Source organism: Lepus europaeus, chromosome 20 (assembly GCF_033115175.1).
Source record: "Lepus europaeus isolate LE1 chromosome 20, mLepTim1.pri, whole genome shotgun sequence".
Classification (NCBI taxonomy): Eukaryota; Metazoa; Chordata; class Mammalia; order Lagomorpha; family Leporidae; genus Lepus; species Lepus europaeus.
In genome coordinates, this window is record NC_084846.1 from 26,322,215 (window position 1) to 26,348,130 (window position 25,916).

The 25,916-nt window shown below is 48.9% G+C and overlaps 1 protein-coding gene across 1 annotated transcript in view; it reads right to left on the reverse strand.

Annotated features, from left to right (window-relative positions):
* Positions 1-25,916, reverse strand: part of RAPGEF5 (Rap guanine nucleotide exchange factor 5) — a 249,155-nt gene that overhangs the window by 91,451 nt on the left and 131,788 nt on the right. The window contains exon 9 of the mRNA XM_062179032.1: positions 22,020-22,145. Within this exon, the coding sequence (XP_062035016.1) occupies positions 22,020-22,145 (126 nt within the window). The remainder of the gene's footprint in view (positions 1-22,019; positions 22,146-25,916) is intronic.

Here is a 25,916-nt window from a genome sequence, read left to right on the forward strand (position 1 = left end):
GTGCACAAGAGCTCTCTCCCTCTCTCTTTCAAACCTGGACAATGGTAGCCCTCCAAAGAAAAGTGTGATGATTCAATTTAAATCCTAGATCTGCCACTTAGTAGCTGAGTGGGCTTTTCTAGGTTGCTTGGTCTCTCTGAGCAAGTTTCCTTACCTGTCCAATGGGAGCATATCTATCTAGAGACCCAGTTGAGTGCTGGACACAGAAACCTATGAACCATTTGGTGATGAGATGCCATTCACAAGTATTAACACCACAGTGGTACCAAAGTGGATTTGTACCGGGGTCTTGCAGTAAGTATGTTTGCATATATGTTAAGAATGTCATGCAAACTTAAAGCAGCACACACAGAGGACATGCCATGCCATCCATCTTTTCATCCAGCTGTGTGACCCCTGAGGGGCAGAGGGCATCATGGGAACTGACCACAGCCCTGCGTTTCAACACCACGAGAGACCGCAAACCAGGAGGAGGAGGACCAGGAAGTTCACTTGCTTTACGCTTTTTAGAGGGCAAGTTCCAGCGTTAGTTTAATTCCTTGTGAGCTGAGCCTGCAGGTGGGGTCCCTGGAGATGTGCAGTGGGGCGCTCAGCATCCTTCAGCATGAGCACTGAGAACAGGATGGAACCAGGCAGCAGCAACAAAGCCTGGCCTGGCAGCCGCTGTCCACTGCTCCTCTGTCCCCTATGTGGCCAGTATCTCCTTCTGCTGAGATCCCTGAGCCACATCCGTGTGCTCCGGTTAGCAGGCCCCAAATAGACAAAGGGGCCACCGGGGATGGGGAGGGGTGGGTGCTTGGCCCTGCAGTTGAGTCCCTGTTTGGGATACCCACATATCATACTGGCATGCCTGGCTCAAGTCCTGGCCCTTCTGCAAACAACCCAATCAGCTTCCTGCTAACGAATGCTGGGAGGTAGCAGATGAGGGTTCAAGTGCTTGGGTCCCTTTTACCCACCTAAGTGACCAGGATGGAATTCTGGACTGCTGGCTTCAGTCTGGCCCAACCCCAGTTACTGCTGGTGTTCGGGGGAGTGAGCTGGTGGATGCAAGATCTCTCGATCTCTTTCTCTCTCTCTGTGTCTCTCCAATGAAATGAAAATAAACAGCTAAGAATTAAGACAAACAAAAGAGAGCCAGCTGAGCTGAGGAATCACCAAGACTCCCAAGCTCCCCCATCCGCTTGCGTCCTGGCTCCCCTGGAATGAAGCCGCCAGGCAGGGGTGGGCGTTTGGTGCAGTGGTTACGTCACTACTTGAGACACCCATGCCCCATAGTGGAGGGCCTGGGTTCAAGTTCCAGCTCCACTCCCCCTGCAGCTTCCTGCTAATGTGTGCACCCTGGGAGGCAGCACGTAATGGCTCAGCTAGTTGGGTCCCTGCTGTCCATGTGGGAGACCTGGTTGGAGTTCCAAACTCCTGGTACTGGCCTAGCCCAACCCTAGTTCTTCTAGACATTTGGGGAATGGACCAGGGGATGGGCAATCTCTGTCTCTCTTTCAAATAAATAAATAAACATTAAGAAAAAAAAAGTAGTAGGTCAAAGGGCAACTGAGGGCATTACATTGTGTGCACCCAGGACCTGATAAAGGCTTATTGGGAGGTAACTCGGAAGAAATGAAGATGCCTTCAAAACCTTAAATGCGATCCCTCGGCATTTCCTAATCGGTGGATGGAGAAAGGTGACAATGACTGCCAATGCCCGGGAACACAGGAGAAAATGTCCACACACTCAGAGCAGGAACACGTGGGTTCTCCCCACGCACACCAGCTACGCATGCTCAGGACGCACTGGGTCACGATGGTGTCTGCAGCACTGAGCCGGCTGAGTGCTGGGAGCAGCATTTATTTCCACCTCTCATTATCAACGAATCCTCATGGGCCTCAAAATATTTTACCCGAGATAAAAAGGGCAAATAAACAAATCTGAAATCTTGCCTCCTAAGGGGTTTTACAGAAATGAGAAATGTTAATGTTACAGGGATGCATCTTCTAATTTTCAAGAATCCCCAAATCATTTTGTGTATTATACATCTCCAGTCTTCCTTGCCACAGTCTCAAAAACCAACAATGCACACAAAGCTATACTAATGGGAAAATGTCAACACGGACATTTCTCACTAGTAACCCAAAGATGGAATAAAACCCATGTTAGGCGCTGGCACTGTGGTGCAGTGGGTTAAACCACTGCCTACAGTCCCGATTTTAGTCTTCAATAATCCACTTCCAATCCAGCTCCCTGCTAACCTGAGAAAGCAGTGGGTGATGGCCAAAGTACTTGGGTCCCTGCCACCCAAGTGGGACACCCAGATGGCATTCCAAGCTCCTGGCTTCAGTTTGGACCTGCTCTGGTCACTGTGGCCATTTGGGAAGTGAACCAGCAGGTAGAAAATCTCTCTTTCTGTCTCTCTCCCCCTATAACTCTATCAAATAACTAAATAAATATAGAAACCCTACATTAACTTATGACTAGGGTTAAGCTTCTACAATCTGGTTGTAGATCTACTTGTCCCTGGGTTTTGCATAGTTCACGGTTTTGTAGAAACCTGTACAATCCGAATAACAAGATGGCACAGGTTTTCAGAGCAGCCTGGATACTGGTTTCCCAGGGCTTTGGCTTCCCCTGTCAAATGCCTCCCAGGGATCTGAGGCTGAGTTGCACTGGACATGCCTCTAGATCAAGTGAGTGCCTGCATCCTAAACAGAAGTTTCTTGAAAAAGCTGGCTTGTTGCTCCCTACAGACCCAACACAGCATTCTTCAAACTTAAAAAGGAGGTAAAGAAAGTATAAGGTGATATACTTGGAATGTGGCAAGCGGCCTGGTGCCTACAATGCCACTTGGAATGTATGCATCCTGTATGCAATGAGTTTGAATCCCAGCTGCTCCACTTCCCACCCAGTTCCCTGCTAATGCACACCCTAGGAGGCAGCAGGTGATGACCTAAGTGCTTGGGTCCCTCCACCCTCGTGGGAGACCGGGATGGAGCTCCTGGCTCCTGGCTTCCGTCTGGCCCAGGCTCAGCTGTTGTGGGCATTTGAGGAGTAGCAGCAAATGGAAGATCTCTCTGTATCTCCCTGTTGCTCAGCTTTTCAAATAAATAGCTGAACTTAGAAAACATGGAAAGCCTTCAAGTCAAGGAACTCTAACTCTTTGCAGATCTCTGTGCATTCGTGAGTACGTGTAGGAGGGCACACTTTCACACAGGTGCTTGTGTGTATGGGTGCACTTGCACATGTGTCTAACTTCAGAGAGGGCAAAGCAGTAATAAAAGGGCAGCCTCAGTGCTTGTGCAAGTTACGGAGTGAGAAATGCCTAGTTACCATGGCAACCACCAGCCCCCCCCCCCCCCCCCCCCGCCATGTACTGGGTGTGAGGAGACGGGTGGCATCTGAAGATGTCATGCTTTGCGCATTGCTGGGTGCTTCTGGGGAGGCCTGCCTTGAGTCCCTGCAGTCTCATCTCAGAAACTGCATTTCACACTTTGAAGCAGGACTGGGAGAAAGATAAGACATTACTCTTGTGCATGGCACAGTTACAGAGCTGGTATTAAAATAGATAAAGGGCCGGTGCTGTGGTGTGGTAGGTAAAGCCACCTCTTGCATTGCCAGCATCCCATATGGGTACCAATTCAAGTCCTGGCTTGCTCCACTTCCAATCCAGCTTGCTGCTAATGAGCCTAGGAAAGCAGTGGAGGATGGCCTAAGAGCTTGGGCCCCTGCACTCATGTGGGAGACCAGGATGACAGTCCTGATTCCTGGCTTCAGACTAGCCCAGCTCTAGCCTTTGCGGCCACTTGGGGAATGGGCCAAGGGATGAAAGATCTTTCTCTTTCCATCTCTCTCTCTAACTTTGTCTTTCAAATAAATAAATAAATGAATCTTTTCTAAAGAAATAGGCTAAGCAAATTGAAAATGCAATGAAATATTGCCAAAATGATTTGAGAGGTCAAAGTAAGACAAAAATCAACCTGGCTCTATAACAGGTCTCTCCCTCCCTCATGGGTGGGAAAAAGATATGCGGAGAAGAGATTCAGTGGACGGAAGAGAAATGGAAGTACTTCAGTGATAATACAGGAGAAAAAGTATTCTCTTTTCTTGACTATCAATACACACTCAGGATACCAAACAAAGTGACTCTTCACTTATAAACCCACAGAGGTAGGATCCTTGCCCCATAAACTGTACCAATCAGAGTCTAAATGTCTGTATTTACTCTTCTCTAAGGATGCATCTTTTAAAAGAGTTTAAGATATATATATATTGCATAGTGATAGAGAGAGACAGAGAGAGAAAGGGACAGACAATCTTCCATCTACTGCTTTACTCCCCTAATGGCTACAATAGCCAGGACCGGTCCAGGCTAAAGCCAAGAGCCAGGCGCACAGTCACCATATTTTATGTGGGTGACAGGGGCCCAAATACTTGGTTCACCTCCCGTTGCTTTCCCAAGCACATTAGCAAGGAGCTGGATCAGAAGTGGAACAGCCAGGAACCAGCACTTCAATATGGGATGCCTGTGTCACAAGTGGTGGCTTAACCCATTACTCCACAATGCCAGCCCCATCCAAGGAAGAATGGATGAATTCTTCTAGGCTTTTAGAAAGCGATCAATGGCAATGAACACCTTCCCCCACCCTGCACTTCCTAGCCTTTGCTGTGTGCCGTTCCCTGGTTAATTTGGGATCCTGGGGCTGGCAGAACTTTGGATGCTTACATACAAGGCTTGAACTTGGGAAATACTTTATATCACCCACAGCCGCCTTCTCAGCCAGATCCAGTTCCACAACTGGTGACTGACAACCTACCATCAGACACTGGAGGCAAAAGTTCAAGTACAACTTGTCCTCAGCAAGCAGGGTCTTTGTGTGAGACACAGTCATGGAAGAGGTAAGAGCCATGCACTTGCATTGACTAAAAACAGTGGTTTGGAGCGAGGCTGAGGGTAGTAGATGGTTAAGGAGGGCAGCCAAGAGCAATAACTACGCTACTTTGTTGGTATTTCTAAGAGTTTAAGGCAATAGGATCTGGTGGGTTTTTTTGTTTTGTTTTGTTTTGTTTTGTTTCAGTTTGTCAAGACTTGAGAATTCCAGATCTTGATCCGTGAGCCTCCTTGGGACATCTTGAACTCAGAACAAACAATTCCAGACATTTAATGACTTGACTTGCAGTGTGGTTCCCATGGTCACATAGGCACTTCTAGCTGGGGGGAGCTGGCTTTGCCATCTGTCCCACATCAGCGCTATCTCACAAAGAGGAGATTTTTAGAAGGTCGATCCCCAGGAATAGTTTTAGAACACAGAAGAACAGAATGGTGCCTGGTACTGTTGGGCACACTCCATCAGACTACAAATGAGTAGAATGGCACACGCCTTCCTAACTAATCAACGGGTTCCCATCAGCAAAGCGTTCACTGCTGGGACGTCAGGATGCTCCCGAAGTGGGGCAGGGGCGATTCTTTACATTAATAAAGGAGTTTTAGAACCAGTTTGCTAACTGACTAACAGATGAGAAAACAGAGAGGTGAGGTGATTCACTAAATCTGCACTCAATCCATTTAACTTGGGATAAAGTCTGTTCAAAGAATTTCAGTTTCTGGCCGGTGCCGCGGCTCACTAGGCTAATCCTCCGCCTGCACACTGGTACCCTGGGTTCTAGTCCCGGTTGGGGTGCCGGATTCTGTCCCAGTTGCCCCTCTTCCAGTCCAGCTCTCTGCTGTGGCCCAGGAGTGCAGTGGAGGATGGCCCAAGTGCTTGGTCCCTGCACTCACATGGGAGACCAGGAGGAAGCACCTGGATCCTGGCTTCGGATTGGTGCAGTGCACTAGCCGTAGTGGCCATTTGGGGGGTAAACCAGTGGAAGGAAGACCTTTCTCTCTCTCTCGGTCTCTCTCTCTCTCACTGTCTAACTCTGCTTGTCAAAAAAAAAAAAAAAAGAATTTCAGTTTCTCCAGATTTTTAAAATGCTAGTAATAAACTCACTGAAGGAAAGTTATACATACAGCAGGAAACTAAGAAATCTTAGTTTTACATTACAAAAAAGAAACAGAGAGACTTAAGAATTGAGTGAAAAGTCCAGGAGAAACAGAAAAAAAAAAATTAAACTGAGGCCACAGAATGGGGAAGGGCTTTCTAATTATGAAAATGAAAGAAAAATGCATGAACAATTTCACTCATACGTGTATAAAAATAACAAAGCAAGCAGGAGACAAACTGGGGCGAACTACCCGTGAGGAATATTGACAAAAGTCTGTATTCTTTATGTATGAAGAACTTACCCAAATCAATGAGAAAAATCCCAAATGGAAAATGCACAAAGGGGTAAGTGGATTATTTACAGAGGAGGGAGAGATTGAAATAAAATTGCAAATATTCAGCCTCTCTGGGAAAGAAATGTAAATTTCACTATCTCTTCCTTCTCCTCCAGCCCATCAAGCTGACAAAGACACTCAGTTTTTCTTATCAGAATCCTGGGCATCAGTGAGGGTGAAGGGGAGGTTGAGGGCATTTCAGAACAAGTGCTTTCATGTATTGCTTTGCTGATGCAAGGAAAACCAGCCCAAGCTTTATGGAAAGTAGTTGGGCAAAAACATAAAAGGGATGAACAGGGTTCACATCTGCAGGGAGTAATTATTCTGCTAGGAATTGATCCTTGAGAATCAAAACTTAGGGGCAGATCTTTTGTAACAACACCATTTTGAAAACACAGCTGCCCCCAGATGGAAGAAGAGTGGTTGAGTCAAGTATATTATTAAAACAGAAGGAGCGGCTGAGGTTATGATGCTGGCATCCCATATGGGGGCTGTTTGGAGTCCCAGCTGCTCCACTTCTGGTCCAGCTCCCTACTAATGTGCCTAGGAAGTCAGCAGAAGATGGCCCAAGTGCTTGGGGCCCTGTTACCCACATGGGAAACCTGAATGGCGTTTTGGGTTCCTGGCATCAGCCTGGCTCAGATCTGGCTGTTGTGGCCATTTGGGGGTGTGAACCAGTGGATCAAAGATCTGTTTTTCTCCCACTCTATGTCATTTTGCCTTTCAAATAAATAAAATGAAATAAATCTTAAACACACATACACACACAGGTTATTTCAACTATTGGGTCAGCAGGGAAGTGGGGGTGGGATGGGGAATAGGGCCTAATTATCATCACTTTTTCTTCCTGGTAGCTTTCTATCATTTCTTTTTTTTTTTTTTTAAGATTTATTCTATTTATTTGAAAGACAGAGTTACAGAGAGAGGTAGAATCAGAGAGAGAGGTCTTCCGTCCACTGGTTCACTCCCCAGATGGCCATAATGGCCGGGCTGCACTGATCCGAAGCCAGGAGCCAGGAGTTTCTTCCTGGTCTCCTACACGGGTGCAGGGGCCCAAGGACTTGGGCCATCTTCTACTGCTTTCCTAGGCCATAGCAGAGAGCTGGATCGGAAGTGGAGCAAAAAACTAAAAGCACAGATGTGTCAAAAGTTCCAGCAAATCGCCTAGCCCCTTGTCGGGGGGCGGGGGAGGGGTAGGTACTATTAGACACCTGCCATCTCTTTCCCTTGAATCTCACTTGCAAAAACAAATTCACCCAGCAAAACCGGCCAAGGACTCAGACAATCCACAAGGGTTTTGTTTTGGAAAAATATGCTTTGTAGCTAGAAAATGGGGCGTGTTGGGGGGGAAGTGGAGAACTTGAACACTATGTACCCTTCTTTAGATTGGAGATTTGTCATCTTTGCCATCTGTGATTCCTTTCCCGACCTGGTCATAACCTGGGAGTGAAGAGGACGAGGTTTAATTTAGTGAATGCCGCACAGGAATGTGAGAAAACAGTTTTCTAAAAGCAAACACTTTATTTGAGTGCATTCTTCCCTCCCTTCCCAGCCCTCTCGCTTGTTTGCTTATTGCCCTCTCCTTTACTCTCCTTCGTGTTTTTGTCCTTTTAAAATGTTTACCCATTTATTGATTGTTTTTTTTTAAACATTTATTTTATTTATTTTAAAGGCAGAGTTACAGGAGGTAGAGGCATAGAGTCAGAGCCAAAGAGAGAGAGAGGTCTTCCATCTGCTGGTTCACTCCCTAGATGGCTGCATTGGCTGGAGCTGCACTGATCTGAAGCCAGGAGCCAGGAGCTTCTTCTGGGTCTCCCATGTGGGTGCAGGGGCCTAAGGACTTGGGCCACCTTCCACTGCTTTCCCAGGCCACAGCAGAGAGCTGGATCGGAAGTGGAGCAGCCAGGACTAGAACCAGTGCCCATATGGGATTCCAGCACTGTAAGCCAGGGCTTTAACCCACTGTACCACAGTGCTGGCCCCTCATTTATTTTTTAAAATATTTATTTACTTATTTGAAAGGCAGAGAGAGACAGAACAGACAGTAAGCGAGATCTTCCATCCACTGGTTCACTCCCCAAATGGCCACACTGACGCCAGGAGCCTGGAAGTCTGTCTGGGTCTCCCACAGGGGTGGCAGGGACCTATGTACTTGGGCTGTCACCTGCTGCCTCCCAGGGAGCTGGATCATAGAGTTCCCAGGATTTGAACCAAAAACTCTGATGTGAGGTGCAGGCATCCCAAGCAGTGGTCTGACACCTGCTGCAGCCACACAGTAACACCTGTCATCTTTTTTCTTTCAATGGTGGCATCTTTGGAGCACAAATGACTTTACTCATGTCTGGCTCTGTTCTGTCTTGTGGGATGCCTGGTTCACAGCAAATGCTTTTCTCCGTGTGAGAAGGCAGGAACAAACTAATCTTAGCTAGATCTTTACAAGCTTGCTCTGCCTATGAAAAAGGAACAAACTGACACTGAAAACTTCTTAGGCCCTCGGCAAGCACACCTTGAGGCACTGCAGTTGCACACTGACCATGGGTGGCACAGCTGGACAGCTGTGTGGCTGTCTGCCACCCCCAAGCTCAGGCCCCAGCATCTGACGTGGCTGACCCCCTCCGAAGGGATCCTGGCCTCCATCTAAAGACCTCAGTGCCATCTCGGAAGTGACCAACGTCCCCAGCATCCCTGGCTGTCCATGAAGCAGTAACTCAGCTCACTCTTGTCTTCCTCACGGGCCCCCCAGGCTGTGATGCCCGCGTCTGTCCCTTGGCAGGATAGGACACGGTGCCTGGCTTCTCTCTCCTGGGTTCAAACGGTCTCCAAGGGTAGCTTTGGGCCACAAGGAGAACCAGAAAGTTGCTCTTTTGCTACTTTCCTGCCCCAAGGACCTAGGCTGGGCAGATGGAGAATAGAAAAGCAGAATGAGCGCGAGGATGCAAAAACTGGCCCAGCGCGGAGGGTGCGGCGGGAGGACACAGCAGCTGCAGCCGTGGCCGCCCCGGGCTTCCTTACGAAGGGCTTTTCCAGGTGTGGTGCGTTTTCTCAGGTCTGGGCAGATCTCCTCCACCTGCCTGGAGGATGAGTCACGGAGGGGCAGCAGTCTCACACCGACTGACTGGGGACACAAACGGGATCCGCTGGGTCAGAAGGGGACTTCCAGCTGACACCGGCAGTGGGATGGGAAAGTTCAACCACTCACACGAGGATTGTGAGTGCACACACCTGGCACTCCAGGACCTCCGAACAGACCATCAGAAGGTAACCGGTGCTGTCAGAATTCGGCCTCACTCAAGTTCAAAAATCTTCCCTTCACCACCTGCACGGTTTAACCCTAACCTCAAAGATCAGCACCAGCCTGGGCCATGGGAGCTCCTCCCTCTGCTGTTTCACATCTGGTAGTTTTCGTCGTGTATGATGCTTAAAATGCCAGTCACACACGTCATTGGAGGGGACGGCATGACCTCCCTGGCTTCAATGACGCCCTCTCTCCTCACGGTTGCAGAGTCAGAGCTGAGGGCTCTGACTGAGCTAAGACCTAGGCACGCACCTCCCCATGGGTGTCTCATGAGAGGTGCTGGGATGATCCCGGTTAGTCTTTGCTGACAAAATTGCTGGTGGCTGCTGCAGGAGCCGCTGCTCATTTTCTTTTCTTTTTTTTTTTTTTAGAGGATCTATTTCACTCTTTAAAAAGACAGAGTTACAGAGAGAGCGAGAGCGAGAGAGAGAGAGAGAGAGAATGAATGTCTTCCACCTACTGGGGTTCACTTCCCCAAATGGCCAAAACAGCCAGGGCTGGACTACGCTGAAGCCAGAAGCCAGGAGCTTTTTCTGGGTCTCCCACTCAGGTGCAGGGGCCCAAGCACAGCTGCCTTCCCAGGCACATTAGCAAAGAGTTGGATCAGAAGTGGAGCAGCTGGAACATGAACCGGCACCCATATAGGATGCCCGGGGGGCGGGCAGTGGCTTAATCCGTTGCACTACAGTGCCGGTCCCGAGTTGCTCATCTCATGGGGACCAGGCCACGGGGAGGGGGACTGAGTTCAACAGAAGCCTTTCAGTGTGGCAAAGGTCATTCTCATCAGGCCAGCCTCACACTAGGACTCCATAAAACACAACTTCAGGAACACCGAGAAAGCAAAGCACAAAGACTGAATTCTAATGTCTTCAACTAACCTACAGGATCTCCAGTAACTACCTCCTTCATGAACAATTTTTGCTTCTGACTACAAAGGTGAAAGGGTCCCTACCTTATTAGAATATTATCAATGCAAACCACTTCACAGTTCCTGCTGATGAATGAACTTCCAACGAAACGAATGGCTCATATAGTATTTACTGCCCGTTCCAGAGGAAAGCGCTCATAACCCTATCTAGCAGGTGCCAGTTTGTGAAAGAAGTATTTTCTTACCCACATCATCAAGACACATGATGTAGCTCAAGTTCTCTCCAGTGCTTACGACTCTCAGAGGGAAGCCCCAGGCCACGCAGATTGATTGTGAAAAATAACAAATCATCACAGTCCCCCAACTTGAGATAACAACAAGCTCCCTGAGCAGGGAGAAAGTGATACCATCCATCAAGCGCAAAGCTCAGCTTGAGGTGTTCTCGTTGCCTGGGTCACGTGGGGATCATGAGAATGCTTGATACACAGCAGTACCAACATAAAGCTTGTTCTGCCTCTGAACACCCTAGCTGCGGCAAATCACAAGGAGCTGCCCACCTGTCCTAAGTCTCCTTGTCTCCCCTCTCCCACCACCACTCTACCCTGACGTTCCAGCCCTGCCTTTGCCTCTGAGGGCACCAGCACGTGCTCCTGGGACTCACTAGGTTTTCCTGAACCTGATCGTCTCTAGAAATCCCTACCCCTCAGCCATTTCCTGCTGTCATCACTGTCTCAATATCACCACTCTCTTCTCCAACTACGGGTGTCTCAGATCGGAGGAGCCCCTAATCCTTCCTCATGACTCACTTTGCTATAAGCATGCCCAGCCATTCCTGGAACCCGAACAGAGAGAACGTTTATAAGGGTTTGTTGAAAAGCACCTGGCTCCTGCCATCGGAACAGCGCGGTGCGCCGGCTGCAGCGCGCTACCGCGGCGGCCATTAGAGGGTGAACCAATGGCAAAGGAAGACCTTTCTCTCTGTCTCTCTCTCTCTCTCACTGTCCACTTTGCCTGTCAAAAAAAAAAAAAAAAAAAAAGAAAAAAAAAAAAAAAGAAAAGGTTGAGCCTTGCTCACTTAATTATAGGCAAACGTTCAATACACGAATATACATGTCATAGCTTATACTTCTCTGCTTTTTTAATACAGGAGGGAAATAGGGGGAAAAGAAAAAAAAAAAAAACAAGCAAAACACAAGCGACTCTTCCAGTGAAAATTAAGTGTGATGGCATTGCCTTCTACAGCCCCCAAACAATAATGCTTTTTGCACCAATAATAATTTCTAAAACAAAAAAAGTTTGAAGCAAATTTTTATGCAATGGCAAAGAAGAACATGGTCAGTGTTTTAAGGAAAATAATGGATATTTAATATGATTTATTAGAAAATTATGTACTGTATACTTGCTCACAGTCTGTTCTGTTCTGTTCCGGTATTTTCAGCAATCTTCTATTTTTGTTATCTCAAACAACATTTAGGGCTGCTGGATGCCAGATGGAATTTTTTTCCTTTCCACCCACATCCCACTGCAAAAGGAAGAAAGATACTTCTCATCCTACATGGAACTCTTTTCTAAATCCCTTTCCTCACCTTTAATAACTGAATGTCTTGAGTCACCCCAAGATCACCAAACTTTGGCTGAATCAATATGAGGTTATGGACAGCAGAGTAACTTGTATTTAAGGTGAAGAGCTCTGTCTCCCTGGTGTGTGTCAGTAAAATGCATTCACATTATAGCAACCTGCAGGCTAGAAATTCTTTTCTACAAAACCAGGGCTTCATCCAAGCTGATTTTTTTTAACTTAAAAAAAAAACAAAAAACCCTATTTATTTATTTAGCTTTACTTGAAGGCAGGGAGACAGAGACAGAAAGAGAAGGGGAGATCTTCCATCCATTGGTTCACTTTCCAAATGCGTGCAACAGTGGAGGCTGGGCCAGATGAAGCCAGGAGTCCAGAACTGAATCAGGGTTCCCCGCCTGGGTGGCAGGGACCAAGCATGGGGCCACCACCTGTTGCCTCCCAGGGACTGCACTGGCAGGAAGCTGGACTGGAAGCAGAGGGGCTGGGACTCCCAATACAGGATGTGTATGTCCCACCCAGCATCTTGATCCCAACATCAAACATCTGCACCCCCCAAATCAGGCTTTGAAAGGAAAATGATGATGGATGGCATATTTTACGGTAAAGCTGACAAACTCCCCCTGAGCTGTAAGGGCACATTCTACCCTCGCTGCAAATCGTCAGCACGTACGCTGGCTCCTGCTTCTTGTGCAGCCAGCGGGGCGCTGTGGGGAAGGGAGTGGAACGCACCCATGCCCACACTGCAGCAGGGGAGTCTCATTCGAATCTCGGCTTCTTTCTCTCTCCTGCTTAGCTGCTTCACAAGATCTTGATGGTGCTCTTGGCACAGGCCCTCTGTCCTGCACCCTGGGGCCCCTGTGCCTCTTGCTTGGAGAACTGTCACAGCCCCTGCCCAGGGGCCCTCGCGTCATCACATCAGTTCTTGTCTCTGCCTGGCGTGCCCAGCCCTCCACACTTCCCATGGCTCTTTTGAGTCCCAGATTCCTCAGGGAAACCTGCACAATGCCCTGGACTAATGGACAGCCCTGTTCGGTGCTTCCAAGAGCACCTGAATTAACACTTAGCAGACAGGTAACTGTGAATTCACTCAGCACAGAAAAATGCATCCGTGTCATTTATTTATTTATTTGAAAGGCAGAGAGATAGAGACAGAGATGCCCCATCTGCTGGTTCAATCCTCAAATGCCTGGGGTGGGCCAGGCCAAAGCTGGGAGCTGGGAACTCAATCCAAGTCTCTCATGTGCGTGGCCAGGACCCAGCCACTTAAGCCTCACCTGCTGCCTTGCTGGGTGTGCCACAGCAAGTAGCTGGAAAGGAAGTGGAACTGAGATTCAAACCCAGGCACTCTGAAATGGGGTGCAGGTGTCTGGAGATGCCTTACGCCCTTGTCCTGAGCTGCTGAATTTCCTGCAAAGCCCCCAGGGCAGTCCCAGGGAACCGAGGCTGGCTGTCAGTCGGTGCCTCTGTCTCAGTATTCCCTGTGTCTCTTTGTATTTCTCCGGACCTCGGTAGTACACGGCTATCACAAAGTACAGTCCTCTGTCTGCTTCCTCTGTCCTCTTTGTCTTCACACATCCACGTAGCCATTATCAACCCAAATGATAACCCCCCAGCAAAGGTTTCCACGGCTACTTGATCAGACAAGAGTCTACGAGGTGTTGTCACTGTCACATTAATGCACACCAGGGCTCGCTGGGCGTGAGAAGAAAGGATACAGGGTCACCCAGGGTCTGCAGTGGGCTGTCCCTCCAGGGGCTGCAGGGCAAAAGGCAGAGGAAGGACCTCATTTTTCAATACCTCACTGAATGACTTTGCAGCCACACTGGAGGTGAGGGCTATTCTAATTTTGCAAGGGTAAGAATCTAATACATTCAGAGTACAGCATCTGTACAGCAAGGAATAAAAGACCCTTTGATAACGTGAGGTGGCCAAAGCGCAGTCACTGAGCCAGTATCAATTTTCATCATTGGGCCTTTTCAAATAAACTGGAACATTTTCAGAAAAATAAACAAATAGCATAATGACAGATTCCTTTCTCTTGAAAAATGCCAAAACTCACTTTTTTTTTTTTTTTAAAAAGGGACTTGCAGTGGGCTTCTTTTGAGAACCTAAAAATACAGCTAATGAGCAGATGGCAGCACCAGACAGAGGGGCACACTGCGGCATTTCGCGATCAGGCTGGCTGCTAGTTTTCTGGAGAGGACAAATTAGAATTTAAAGAGCGCGCAGGGTGAATGAAACTTTTAAACCTTGCTCCTGTAAAGACAAGAAGAGCGTGGATGGCTGCTGGTGGGAAATGCGTTTGTGGGGTTTATGTTCCTTGTCCTGAGTCCCTGGTGTGCTATTTAGACACCGCCAGATACCACTGTATACTATTAGATGTCAAAGGCTGCCTGGAGGCTGGCGCCGCGGCTTACTAGGCTAATCTTCCTCCTGCGGCGCTGGCACACCGGGTTCTAGTCCCGGTCGGGGTGCCGGATTCTGTCCCGGTTGCCCCTCTTCCAGGCCAGCTCTCTGCTGTGGCCCAGGAGTGCAGTGGAGGGTGGCCCAAGTGCTTGGGCCCTGCACCCGCATGGGAGACCAGGAGAAGCACCTGGCTCCTTGCTTCGGATCAGCGTGGTGCACCAGCCACAGCGCACCAGCTGCAGCAGCCACTGGAGGGTGAACCAACGGTAAAGGAAGACCTTTCTGTCTCTCTCACTGACCACTCTGCCTGTCAAAAAAATAAATAAATAAAAAGGCTGCCTAGAATGGTTTCGGTTTCCATGCAAATACTCTTCCCAGCCTGACTGTCAACTTCTTGGAGGCAAGAACTATCCTCCACTGCTTTGCTTTGCTGTTCCTTTGTGGCCAGACTAATTACAAAGGGGCAGGTCAGCCCACTGCCTGGGAAAAGATACTTCATGACCAACCCGACCCTCGGCCAGGACACTGCAGGGAAGCAGATCACAGACTTTCAGTGTGGTTCTTCCCAGGTGACTGATGGGGAGCTGAATGCTGTGTGTGTTACCTAGGACAGCCGGACTCTGGCTTTTGGGAACCAGCGTTGTGATACAGTGGGTTAGGCTGCCACTAGCAGTGCTGGCATCCCTCGTCAGTGCGCCAGTTCAAGTCCCGGCTGCTGTCCTTCCCATTCAGCTCCCTGCTAACGTACCGAGGGAAGCAGCAGAAGATGGCCTCAGAGTGCCTGTGCTCCCACCACCCACGGGGGAGACCCGGATGCAGTTCCTGGCTCCTGGCTCCGGCCTGGCTTAGTCTGGCCATTTGGAGAGTGAATGGATCTTTCTCTCAATAAAAGGGAGAAAGAGAGAGAGACAGAGACAGAGACAGAGACAGAGAGACAGAGACATCTCCATCTGCTGGTTCACTCCCCAAATGGTCTCAACAACCAGAGCTGGGCCAGGCCAATGCCAGGAGCCAGGCTTTTCTTCTAAGTCTCCCACAGAGGTGCAGGAGCCCAGGGACTTGAGCCATCTTCCGCTGCTTTCCCAGATGCATTAGTAGGCAGTTTAAGGGGAGCAGTGGGGACTTGAACTGGTGCCCATATGTGCTGCAGGCAGTAGCTTAACCCACTACTACACCACAGTGCTGGCCCCAAAATAAAAAATCTTAAAAAAAAAAAATAAAAATTCTAGCTTTCAATACTAAGCAATCATGTTATAGAACTCTATTTTTAATTAGTGAATTGGTAAACTTCAAATAATGTGGACATTGCTTGAGACTTTATACATATATGTATGTAATACACGTTTGAACACAGGATGATAAAACTACTTCTCTTTTTATTATTCCATGCAGAGTAAAAAGAGGATTTTGCACCCTACATTTAACTACCTTTAAAACAAACAAAAAAAAACCCAAAGTAATTGACCAAGTGAACACTGGAAAAAGATGGGGAGCCACTTTAACCGTGTAAAATAAGGGCTGAGGACTCCAAGCCACTCCCCCCCCCCCCCCCCCGTCACCCCTAAACAGGGCGGCTTTGACGTAGGCAGAATTCCAGGATGAGGCTGCAGCACCGGGGCATGTGGAAGGCTAGGGACCCTGCCAGGACTCAGCTTCCTGCCCGGCCTGCCCAGTGCCGTGGGGAAGGGGAAGGAAGCAGGGTGGGTCCAGACTTAACAAAGGAACTGAAGCACTCGGGGTGGGGCGAGGGAGGGGCACACACAGGGCCCCTGAGAGCAGCCCTGGGTGTGGTTTTCACACGCATTTCAGAGACCCTCCTTTCTGTGTGTGTGTGTGGGGGGGGGTGGTTCCGGAGCCCTGGCTGACATTTTTGTGATGCACTACAAAGCGTGGGTTTTCTGGGAAAGAAGGCATTTGTATTCCAGGAAACAAGACTGGCATGGAGATGGAGACTTGCAGGCAGCATTTCACTGACACTCAAATGCAACAGCCCATCAGATTTCCAAGTCCAGCTAGGACTGGAACTCAGTGTTCCTCTTCCTTCCCCCTCCCACCGCAGTGTCCCTTCCTTCTCAATCATTGTTTCTCTCCTCCAGGCTGCTGGCTTCCCGCACCCCCTCTTCTTGGCGCCTGGGCTCCGGAGGGTCCTATTGGTCCTCCTTCTCTCAATGACAGACTTGAGTTCACTCAGGGCCCAGTTCTGCGCTCTCACCCCTCAGCCAGCTACCAGATGGAAATGTGATGTCACCTCCCCCACCCACCCCTTAAATCTTTATTTATTTATTTGAAAGGCAGAGCGAACAGAGAGAGGGGGAGAGTCAGACAGCCATATTGGCTTGGGCTGGGTCAGGTCAAAGCCAGGAGCCAGGAACTCCATCTGAGTCTCCCACGTGGATGCAGGGGACCAAGCACTTGCGTTATGTTCTGCTGATTTCCCAGGCATATCAGCAGGGTGCTGGATTGGAAGTGGAGCAGCAGGGGCTGGAACAAGTGTCCATATGGGATACCAGGGTAGCAGGCGGCAGCTTAAGCCTCTGTGCCACAGCGCCAGCCCCTCACTCCCCTTTTTAATGAACGCTAATGGAACCAGGTACACTATGGCTCCTCCTGTGCACAGGGTAACCTGAAACTTCTCGGTAGAGTCCCCCACGGCCTGGTCCCAGTCTTGTTTCCCACTAAATCTTACTCCTCCCCACCCTCCACAACTCCTGGTCCTCGAGTGACATGTATCTGCAGACCTCCTACCATACACTGACCTGTTAACGTGTTGTGTCTAATGCTACTCCTCCCACTAGGAACATTCAAATCGAACTCAAAACCCAGTTGAAAGTCCAGGTCAAAGTCTACCTCCACTGCAGGAGAGAATTCAGGCTCTTCACCTGGAAATTCTTCTTCTACCTCCTCGGTGTATCTCTTGGGATTCTCATCAATGACTCATTGTTTTCTATATTATTTGTTGATTTCTTTACTTCGTGTTTATTTGAAAGTCAGAGAGAGGAGAGAGATCAGTTGATCTTCCATCTGCTGATTCACCCTCCATATGCCTGCCACAGCCAGGGTTAGGCCAGGCCAACACCAGGAGCTCAGAACTCAATCCAAGTCTCCCATGTGGAGACTCAAGTACTCAAGTACTTGAACCACCACTGCTGCATTCTGGGGCGTGTGTTAGGGAAAGCTGGATCGGAAGTGGAGGAGCTGGGACTTGAGCCAGGCACTTTGATGTGGGATGCTGGTGTCCCAAGTGGCATCTTAACTGCTGCTCCTCACCCCTGCCCAATCTCCTCCTTTACCTCATTTACTGGGGGCAGTGTCTTTTCTCCACAGCCAGAGACCATACTTGGTAAGGACTCAGCACAGTTACTTTGGCTCCTCTACAACATAAAATGTAACAGCATTGTTAATGAGTGATGGAGAACATTCCAGAACAACAGAACAGTAATCCACCTCAGGCCATGTAGGTCAGGGGAGCAAGGGCTGAAGGAGACACACCTGTAACTGCAGAAGGTGCCACAGCTTTGCCCAAATGAGCCAGCGAATTTGGGGATGACTAGAGATTCTCTTACAGAGATTCAAAGGGTCTGAGGTGGAAAACATAGAAAAGTTTACTTCATGTCTCCACCACCAGCCAAAGCCTCTAGCTAATAATGTGTCAGGAGGGTAAACACTGAGGTCTCTGAGAGCCACGGGCTTATGCAGCATTCAGGGCAAAGAGGGCCAGCTACTCTCAAATCTACTACCATCCCAAAGGAGCCTGAACAGAAATTCAAAAACTGCTTCCTGCAGAAGGCACCCAGGTTTCAATCACCAGCTCTCCGCACTGCCCACCTTCCTGGTGCCAGCATCGTTGCCTGGCTCAGGCGCGCAGCCCTCACTTGACTAACTCACCACCCTGGCTCTCCAAGGCTTCTCTCCGGCGAGTCCGCGCCCCAACCCCTTCCTGGCTCCCTTTGCCTCTGAACCAGGGCCAGAGCGATCTTACAGAGGCTGGATCTGATTATGCCACTTCCTTTCTTTGATGGCGTTCCTCTGCCAGAGGCAAGCCCGAACGCCGGGGGTTCTTTACCAGGGCTTTCATCCCCCAGCTCAGTGCGCTTTTCCAGCCCTTGCCTTCCTGCTCCCCATGAGTCACCCCCAGAACTACAGTCATGTCTTCCTGCTCCTCCCTCCACCTAAAGCTCTCTCCCCTGCCCCGCCCTTCTCTCCTGACTGCAAGGTCAAGCTCAACTGACCCCCTGTGAGAACACCTGTTGCTTCCTCTATTGAGATAATCATGGAATTAAGACCAGGAACTACAATACCCACAAGGGAGGTCATCTCTTAAGACCCAGCCCATTTCTGTCCCATTCTTGAAGCCTTCGCATGATAACCATTCATGCTTAGCAGAGAACCTGGTCTCATTTTGCCCATGGCTAGTTAATAGAAAATAGGAAAACAGAGTGCTTCCTGGGCGGAGTGTGATAATTACATGTTAAACTTTTTCTATTGCAAAAATACCTTGGCAAAAGCACAGTGACATGTTTCTCTCACCTCATGCATTCATAATCATGGCATTTACTGGTTTAATATTAGAAATGATGACTCGGAAAGCTCTGATTCCCTTGTAACAAGACATACCAGCAACCAACAGCAAACACACGTCTTTCGCTACTGCAGTAGCTCCTGGAGGCAACATTCATCAGTCGGGCACACATGTGGCCTTGTAAGACGGGCGAAGCAATGCGTTTGGTAAAACGAGTGACTCGACAGGGCAGACAACTTGGATTCCAACTCCAATCTCACCACTGTCTACTTTAACTACTTTCGGCACCCCCAGCATCGTAGATGAGGGAAATGGAACATTTTTAAAGTCATGAAAGAAAGAAAATCTGGGCCGGCGCCGTGGCTCAACAGGCTAATCCTCCATCTAGCGGTGCCGGCACACTGGGTTCTAGTCCCAGTCGGGGCGCCAGATTCTGTCCCGGTTGCTCCTCTTCCAGGCCAGTTCTCTGCTGTGGCCCAGGAGGCCAGTGGAGGATGGTCCAAGTGCTTGGGCCCTGCACCCACATGGGAGACCAGAATAAGCACCTGGCTCCTGCCTTCAGATCAGCACGGTGCGCCGGCAGCAGCGCACCAGCCGCGGCAGCCATTGGAGGGTGAACCAATGGCAAAAGGAAGACCTTTCTCTCTGTCTGTCTCTCACACTGTCCACTCTGCCTGTCAAAAATAACAATAAAAAAAAAAAAAAAAAAAAAGAAAGGAAATCTGTACGAAACTCCAGGGCTTGGGCGTTATTCTTGCAACAAGAAGAGACTTGTTGCAAGTTTACGTTCGATGGACTGCAGCTTCCTCTGTACCCCAGTGTTGGGCATCGAGAGCAGACAACTGCTATTGAAAAGAAGCCGAGGGTGGGAAAAATGGACACGCTTCAGTCTCACAAACGATGTGGACGTCACAGGAAAGCAACGGTGTGGATACACCCAGTGCACAAGACCCAAGAGATTAAAATAAAGTATTGGGCAGCTTCTGATTCCTAATAAATTACTGTAAAAAAAAAAAAAAGTACAAGTATCTCATAGCTAGCAAATCATTCGCTGAGTGGCACCCTATGTCAACACCAGCCTTGACAGGTGATTGGTTCAGCTGGCTTCGTCCGGCAGAAGGCAGATGGCAGAATGGCTGCATTTATATTTATCACCAGGCCAAAAAAATAAAAGATTCTCAACATTCGCCTTTCCTCACTTTCAGCTTCACGGGAAAGTCTGTGTGGAAAAAGGCCTAATTCCAATGTTTATTTATGAACCATCTTCGCTCTCAGAGTTGCCAAGGTACCCATCAGAGGACATTCAAGCAAGAAGTGAAAAACCTTGGTGTTTTTGCAAACTTAAAATTTTCTATTTGCAAACTTAAAATTTAGTGGCAACAGAAAATAAATAGCCATAAACAGAGTTGCAAATCTTTAATCACTGAGTTTCTGACTCATGTGGAAAGGCTCTGTCATGATCAGCACCAAGTTCATATTTCTATAGCTACAAATTTGGAGGCGCTTATAATGGCATTGGCTGCTCTTATTTGTAACATTCCAGAATGCACTAAATAAAAGACACAGGGTACACAAGGATCTTTGAAAATAAGCACAGGGTTGTTTGTGGCCTGGAGATCATGATGTTTATTTTTGGAGAAGTGCTGCTCTATTGTCTGATTGCGAGAAATTTGCCCTAAAATCGAGTTGTCAGTGATCTACAAGAAAAGAAAAATGCTCATAGTTAAACTACGACACGCTTTCGCATCATCCACAGTGAAGACTCACCTTGATTTCAGAGATGCTAAAATGTGCAGACACATCTATCTTGAAACCAATACAGCAGGGCATATGAAAAATGCTGCTCTTCTGATTAAAATGAATCAAAGGAAACACTGTCTCAAAGTGTCCTCAGCACACAGCACAGGACTGGAGGGCCTTTGGATGTAGTCAGCCTTCGGGGTGCTTTCAGAACCTGATCAAGACCTTCCCTCTTCAATAGCACCTGGCAGAGTGAAGGCATCTGACATTTCCACCTGCACCTAAGCCAGGGGTCACTCCTAAAATAGCTCCATCAGGAAGCTTGAAGCTGCCTAATCATTCTCCCCCTGGAAACATCAACCATTGCAATTCCGTGTTGCACCGTTTGCAAGGTGCCAGGTTATTAAACTAAGCAACCAGCCAGCCTCCAACATCTCCCCTCTGCTCCTGCTCAGGAAAACCCTGTCATTTCTATCGATGGACTTGAAGCAACACTGGTCCCCCCTTGGAAAGGTTTGAAAATACAATTCCAAGGAAAGCTGGCTTCAGAGAAAGACACGTTTACAAGCACAGAGGAATTTTCCTCTCCATGAGTAACCCTGGCCAGAGCAGTGCCGAGAGTGAAACTGTCTTACGAACAACAACAACAAAACCAGCAGCAACACGGAGCAGGGGAGAGTGGTGCCACTGTCCTCCCAGCGGGATGGACGCTGGCCTTCTCAGTCCCAGGGCTGCCCATGAATAAGCGCTTTCAGGGGGACCAAGCCCATCGTCCCTTTGCCCAGCTTGCACTGCGTGCAAACAATATCACTCTTGTTGGAACACAAACGTTCACAAGATACTGACTTCTGACCCTGCCACTGGGTGCCAGCGTCTATCGTCTGTTCTTCTGTTCCTGTCTATTTTCAGTGGCTTAGGACACACACTTGTTTGGCAATGAGATCCACCCTTGACCCCATACAAAACATAAAAGTACACTGGAATGTTCTTTCAAAGTCCGTATTCTCCAAACCATCTGATGGGGGACGAAAGCACCCTAAGTTAAACCTAGAGTCGTCCACTTAGGATCATCAGTGATGCATGCGCTCATACTGGCTCAAAGGTGAGCCCCTATTTCTACACGACTTACTTTCGAGAAGAGCTCTCTTATAAATCCAGCATCTTGGAGGTCCCCCATTTTCACCAAGGAGCAGAGGAACCCCACACTTAAAGATTTAAAATCAACGGTTCTTTCCTTCGAACAGAAAGCCAGGCAGAAGCACTTCCCACCCCTTCAAGCCCGCGCTCCCAGGAGGAAAAGGGCTTACGTGCTCAGGTTTCTCCGGTTCCTTTCTGTCCGTCTGCAAAAACTGACAGTTTTCTCGTGCCAGCTTCTGGACCAGTTCAATCCGTCCCATGTCATCTCTCTCTTGAAGCTTGCACATCACCCCTGCCTTAAGAGTTGGGGAGAAAGCGAAGATGTACTTAAATCCACAATCCCAGGACATCACACCACCGCCAAGGGCACCTTTAGAATAAACTCATTTTTTTTTTTCCTTCGCCTGGGTTAAATCACGGTCGTGGTACAATGGCTTGTCTTTCCAAAACGGGAGTCATTTTAACCCAGGAACGCCACGCCAAAAGGACCTGAGGTTGAGATCATGGATCAGTCTACTCCAAGAGCGAACGGCAGAGCCAACTAAACCATTTGCTACTACGTGTGAAGCTGATATGCCACTATTTGTTTGTTCCTGACAGCCTGTTTCCTGTTACATAAGCAGAGCCTAGCAAGAGGTTAAAAACTCATGGGAAAGTTCGCCAGGAACCACTCTGGCAAAAAGGGTGAAGAGATACAGAGTCCTAAAAATAACAGGCTACCACCTCCCAAGTTTTTAACTCTACTACATCATCCCACACACAAATACACAGTTAACCCAAAGGTTATAACATGAGCAGCATGAGGTTTTGTTTTGTTTTGTTTTAAACAACTGGAAAATTACTACAGGACATTCATAAAATACTTCCAACCTTACAAGAAAAAAAGGAAAACTTTTTATTAGCAATAAGCAACTGGAAAAAGAAAGCTTGCAGCTCTACTCAGGAGGGCTTGGAAAAGACCCATGAAGCATCACCAAGCGTTAAAGGGGACCATGAGGAGGGAGGCACAGCCAGGACTCGATTAGAAAAAAAACACACACAATTCTTAGCTCCATCTCACATTCTTTCCAAAATGCTCCATACTGATGTCTCAGGACACGAAGAAACCCAAGGTTTCTCTAGGCAGGAGCAAGCCAGACTATGGAAACTGTTTTACCCAGCATGACCTGCAGCATGGGGACATAGGGAAGAAGATGAGCAAGCACGGGCAGGGGCCGGCGGAGCTGCCCCGTCCTGGTCCCAGCAGTTTGTGCTAAGACACTCGTGTTGCTGACCGGGCACTGGAGAGACGGTGCCTAAGGCTGCATTCCCAAGGGCAGTGACTGCTCTTTATCGAGCAGCTAATCTAACTAGGAAGGAAGGAAACACACAAGAAGATCCTTGCAATGGCCCAAATCACGGATTCCCAGATGCAGGGAGTGGAGCTCCCTCCACCACCGTCAGAGATTTATTTTTACAGAGGCCGTCATGAGTGGGTCTCCAGTCCCCTCCTGGATTTCCTGGACATGGATCTCAGTTTCTCTTCAGACACTGGTTGGAAAGCCCCTGACCACTCGAGTCAAAACCCTAGTCTTCTCCATGAACTTCAACCACGAGCACCAGTTTGGCTTTTTAAAACGCTGGGAAACACGCCTGTCCCTTATCCAAGACGACAATCTTCCACAAACACTTAACTACAAAGATTTATTATATCCTTCTTTTAATCTTCTCCAGATATGTATCTCTAGTTCTATAATTATTTTATCCACTTATTCTTTCACTCATGCAACAGATTTTTTTTAAAAAAAGATTTTATTTATTTGAAAGGCAAAATGACAGAGGGAGGGAGGGGGAAGAGACAGAGAGAGAGAGAGAGAGAGAGAGAGAGAGAGAGAGAGGCAGAGGGAGAGCAAGCAAGCTCTTGCATCCATTGATTCACTCTGGGGCTGGCCAGATCAAACCCAGCAGCCAGGAACTCCATCCGGGTCTCCTAGGTGGGTGGCAGGGGTCCAAGTACTTGGGCCATCTTGTCTTCCTGGGGGCATTAGCAAGGAGCTGAGCAGAAGCCTAGCAGTCAGGACTGTAACTGGGGCTCTGAAATGGGATGCTGGCATCACACGCAGGTGGCGGCTTGAGCAGTCGCACCACAGCGCCGGCCCCTCATGCAGCAGGCTTTGTGCGAACAACACTCTACTAGGTTCAGGGCATAGGTTCAGCACCAACCACATCACAGAGCACACAGAGGACATCCTTCCAGGGAGATGTAGGAAGGAAGGAAATAGAGTAGAGAGAAGGGACAGAAAGGTGGGCAGGGGCAGTGTTAGGATGGGAGTGTCTGGGAGAATTCCCTAGTAAGGTGACGCTTCCCAAAGGCCACAAGGAAGAAGTGACGAGCACACCAGGACGATGTGTGCCAGGCCGAGGGGCAGCGAGCACACTGGCCCTGAGGTTTGGGTGTGGCTGACTGACTCAAGGACCAGCAAAGGGAACAGCACGAGGAGAGCAGAGCTGGGAGGAGGGAGACGAGAGGTGACACAGGAGGGAGCCCATGGTGTCCTTACAGGCTAAGACATCTGGAATTCTTTCCTCTGGAGGAGATCCTTTAGAAGGCTTCTGATTGACTCATGTTTCAGCGAGAACATTGTGTGCTGGAGGAGGGGTTGGGGGAAAGGAAGTGAAGCTGGCAGAGCAGCCGGTGACAGGTGTCCACACAGGACATGGCGTGGCACTTGTGTTGAGACTGGTGCAGAGACTCCAGATATATTCAAAGGTGTAGTGGTAAAGCCACTGCCTGCAGTGCCGGCATCCCACATGAGTGCTGGTTCGAGTCCTGGCTGCTCCACTTCTGATCCAGCTCTCTGCTATGGCCTGGGGAAGCAGTAGAAGATGGCCCAAGTCCTTGGGCCTCTGCACCCACATGGGAGACCCCGAGGAAGCTCTTGGCTCCTGGCTTCGGATTGGTGCAGTTCTGGCCATTGCAACAAATTGGGGAGTAAACCATTGAATGGAAGACCTCTCTTTCTCTCTCTGTCTCTCCTTCTCTCTGTGTAACTCTGAATTTCAAATAAATAAATAAATCTTAAAAAAAAAAAAAAAAGGGAAGGCCGGCAGAATTGGATTTTTGGGAGTATCCAAAAGATTTGGTCTGAGCAACCTGAAAAATGGAGCTGTCATTTACTGAGATTACGAGGACAGGGAGATGTCTACTCAGCAGCCAAGAGGGGCTCCAGGGTTGGCAGACTGGAGGTTCCGGGGAGAAGGCCAGCTGGAAACATGAAACTGGGAGTCACTGGAATGCCTCTGGTTCTACCGGCAGAGTGATGGCAGCCTGAGGTTTAGCTACCCGGAAACGGGGAGACCTAAGAGGAGGAGATGAAGGAGGGTAGGTTCCAGGAGAGTAAACAGGGAGCGAGAATTCCATCGGAGGCTGCTCGTGCAGCATAGGCAGCGAGTGCCGACTGTCTGACAACAGTGACTGTTGGTGTGGGAGCTTTATGGGCTTTGGAGGTGACTTCCCAGCAGAGCAGGACGGGGAGGGGCCCTGGCTGGGGAGTGACCTGTTCCTGGCTGTCGCACGGTGACAAGAATTGCTGGTTCTCATCTTTATCAAACAGTGTTCCGTGGGCAAGGAAAGTTGATGATGTAGGAAGAAGATGGGCATCTTCAAGTGTCATGTTCTTGAGTAGGAGAGATAGAGGTCTCCCCTCAGAGAGAAATGTGACCATAGATATCACAGGGCTGGCACTGTGGCATAGTGGGTGAGGCAGCCACCTGCGATGCCAGCATCCCGTATGGGCGCCAGCTGGAGTCCTGGCTGCTCTACTTCCAATACAACTCTCTGCTATGGCCTGGGAAAAGCAGTGGAAGATGGCCCACGTGCATGGGCCCCTGCACCCATGTCAGAGACCCAGATGGAGCTCCTGGCTTGACTTCGGTCTGGCCCAGTCCTAGCCATTGTGGCCATTTGGGGAGTGAATTCAAGATCTTTCTCTCTCTCTCTCTCTCTCTCTCTCTGTAATTCTGCCTTTCAGATAAATACATAAATCGTTAAGTAAATAAATATCCCATGCACTGGGACAGCAGGAAGA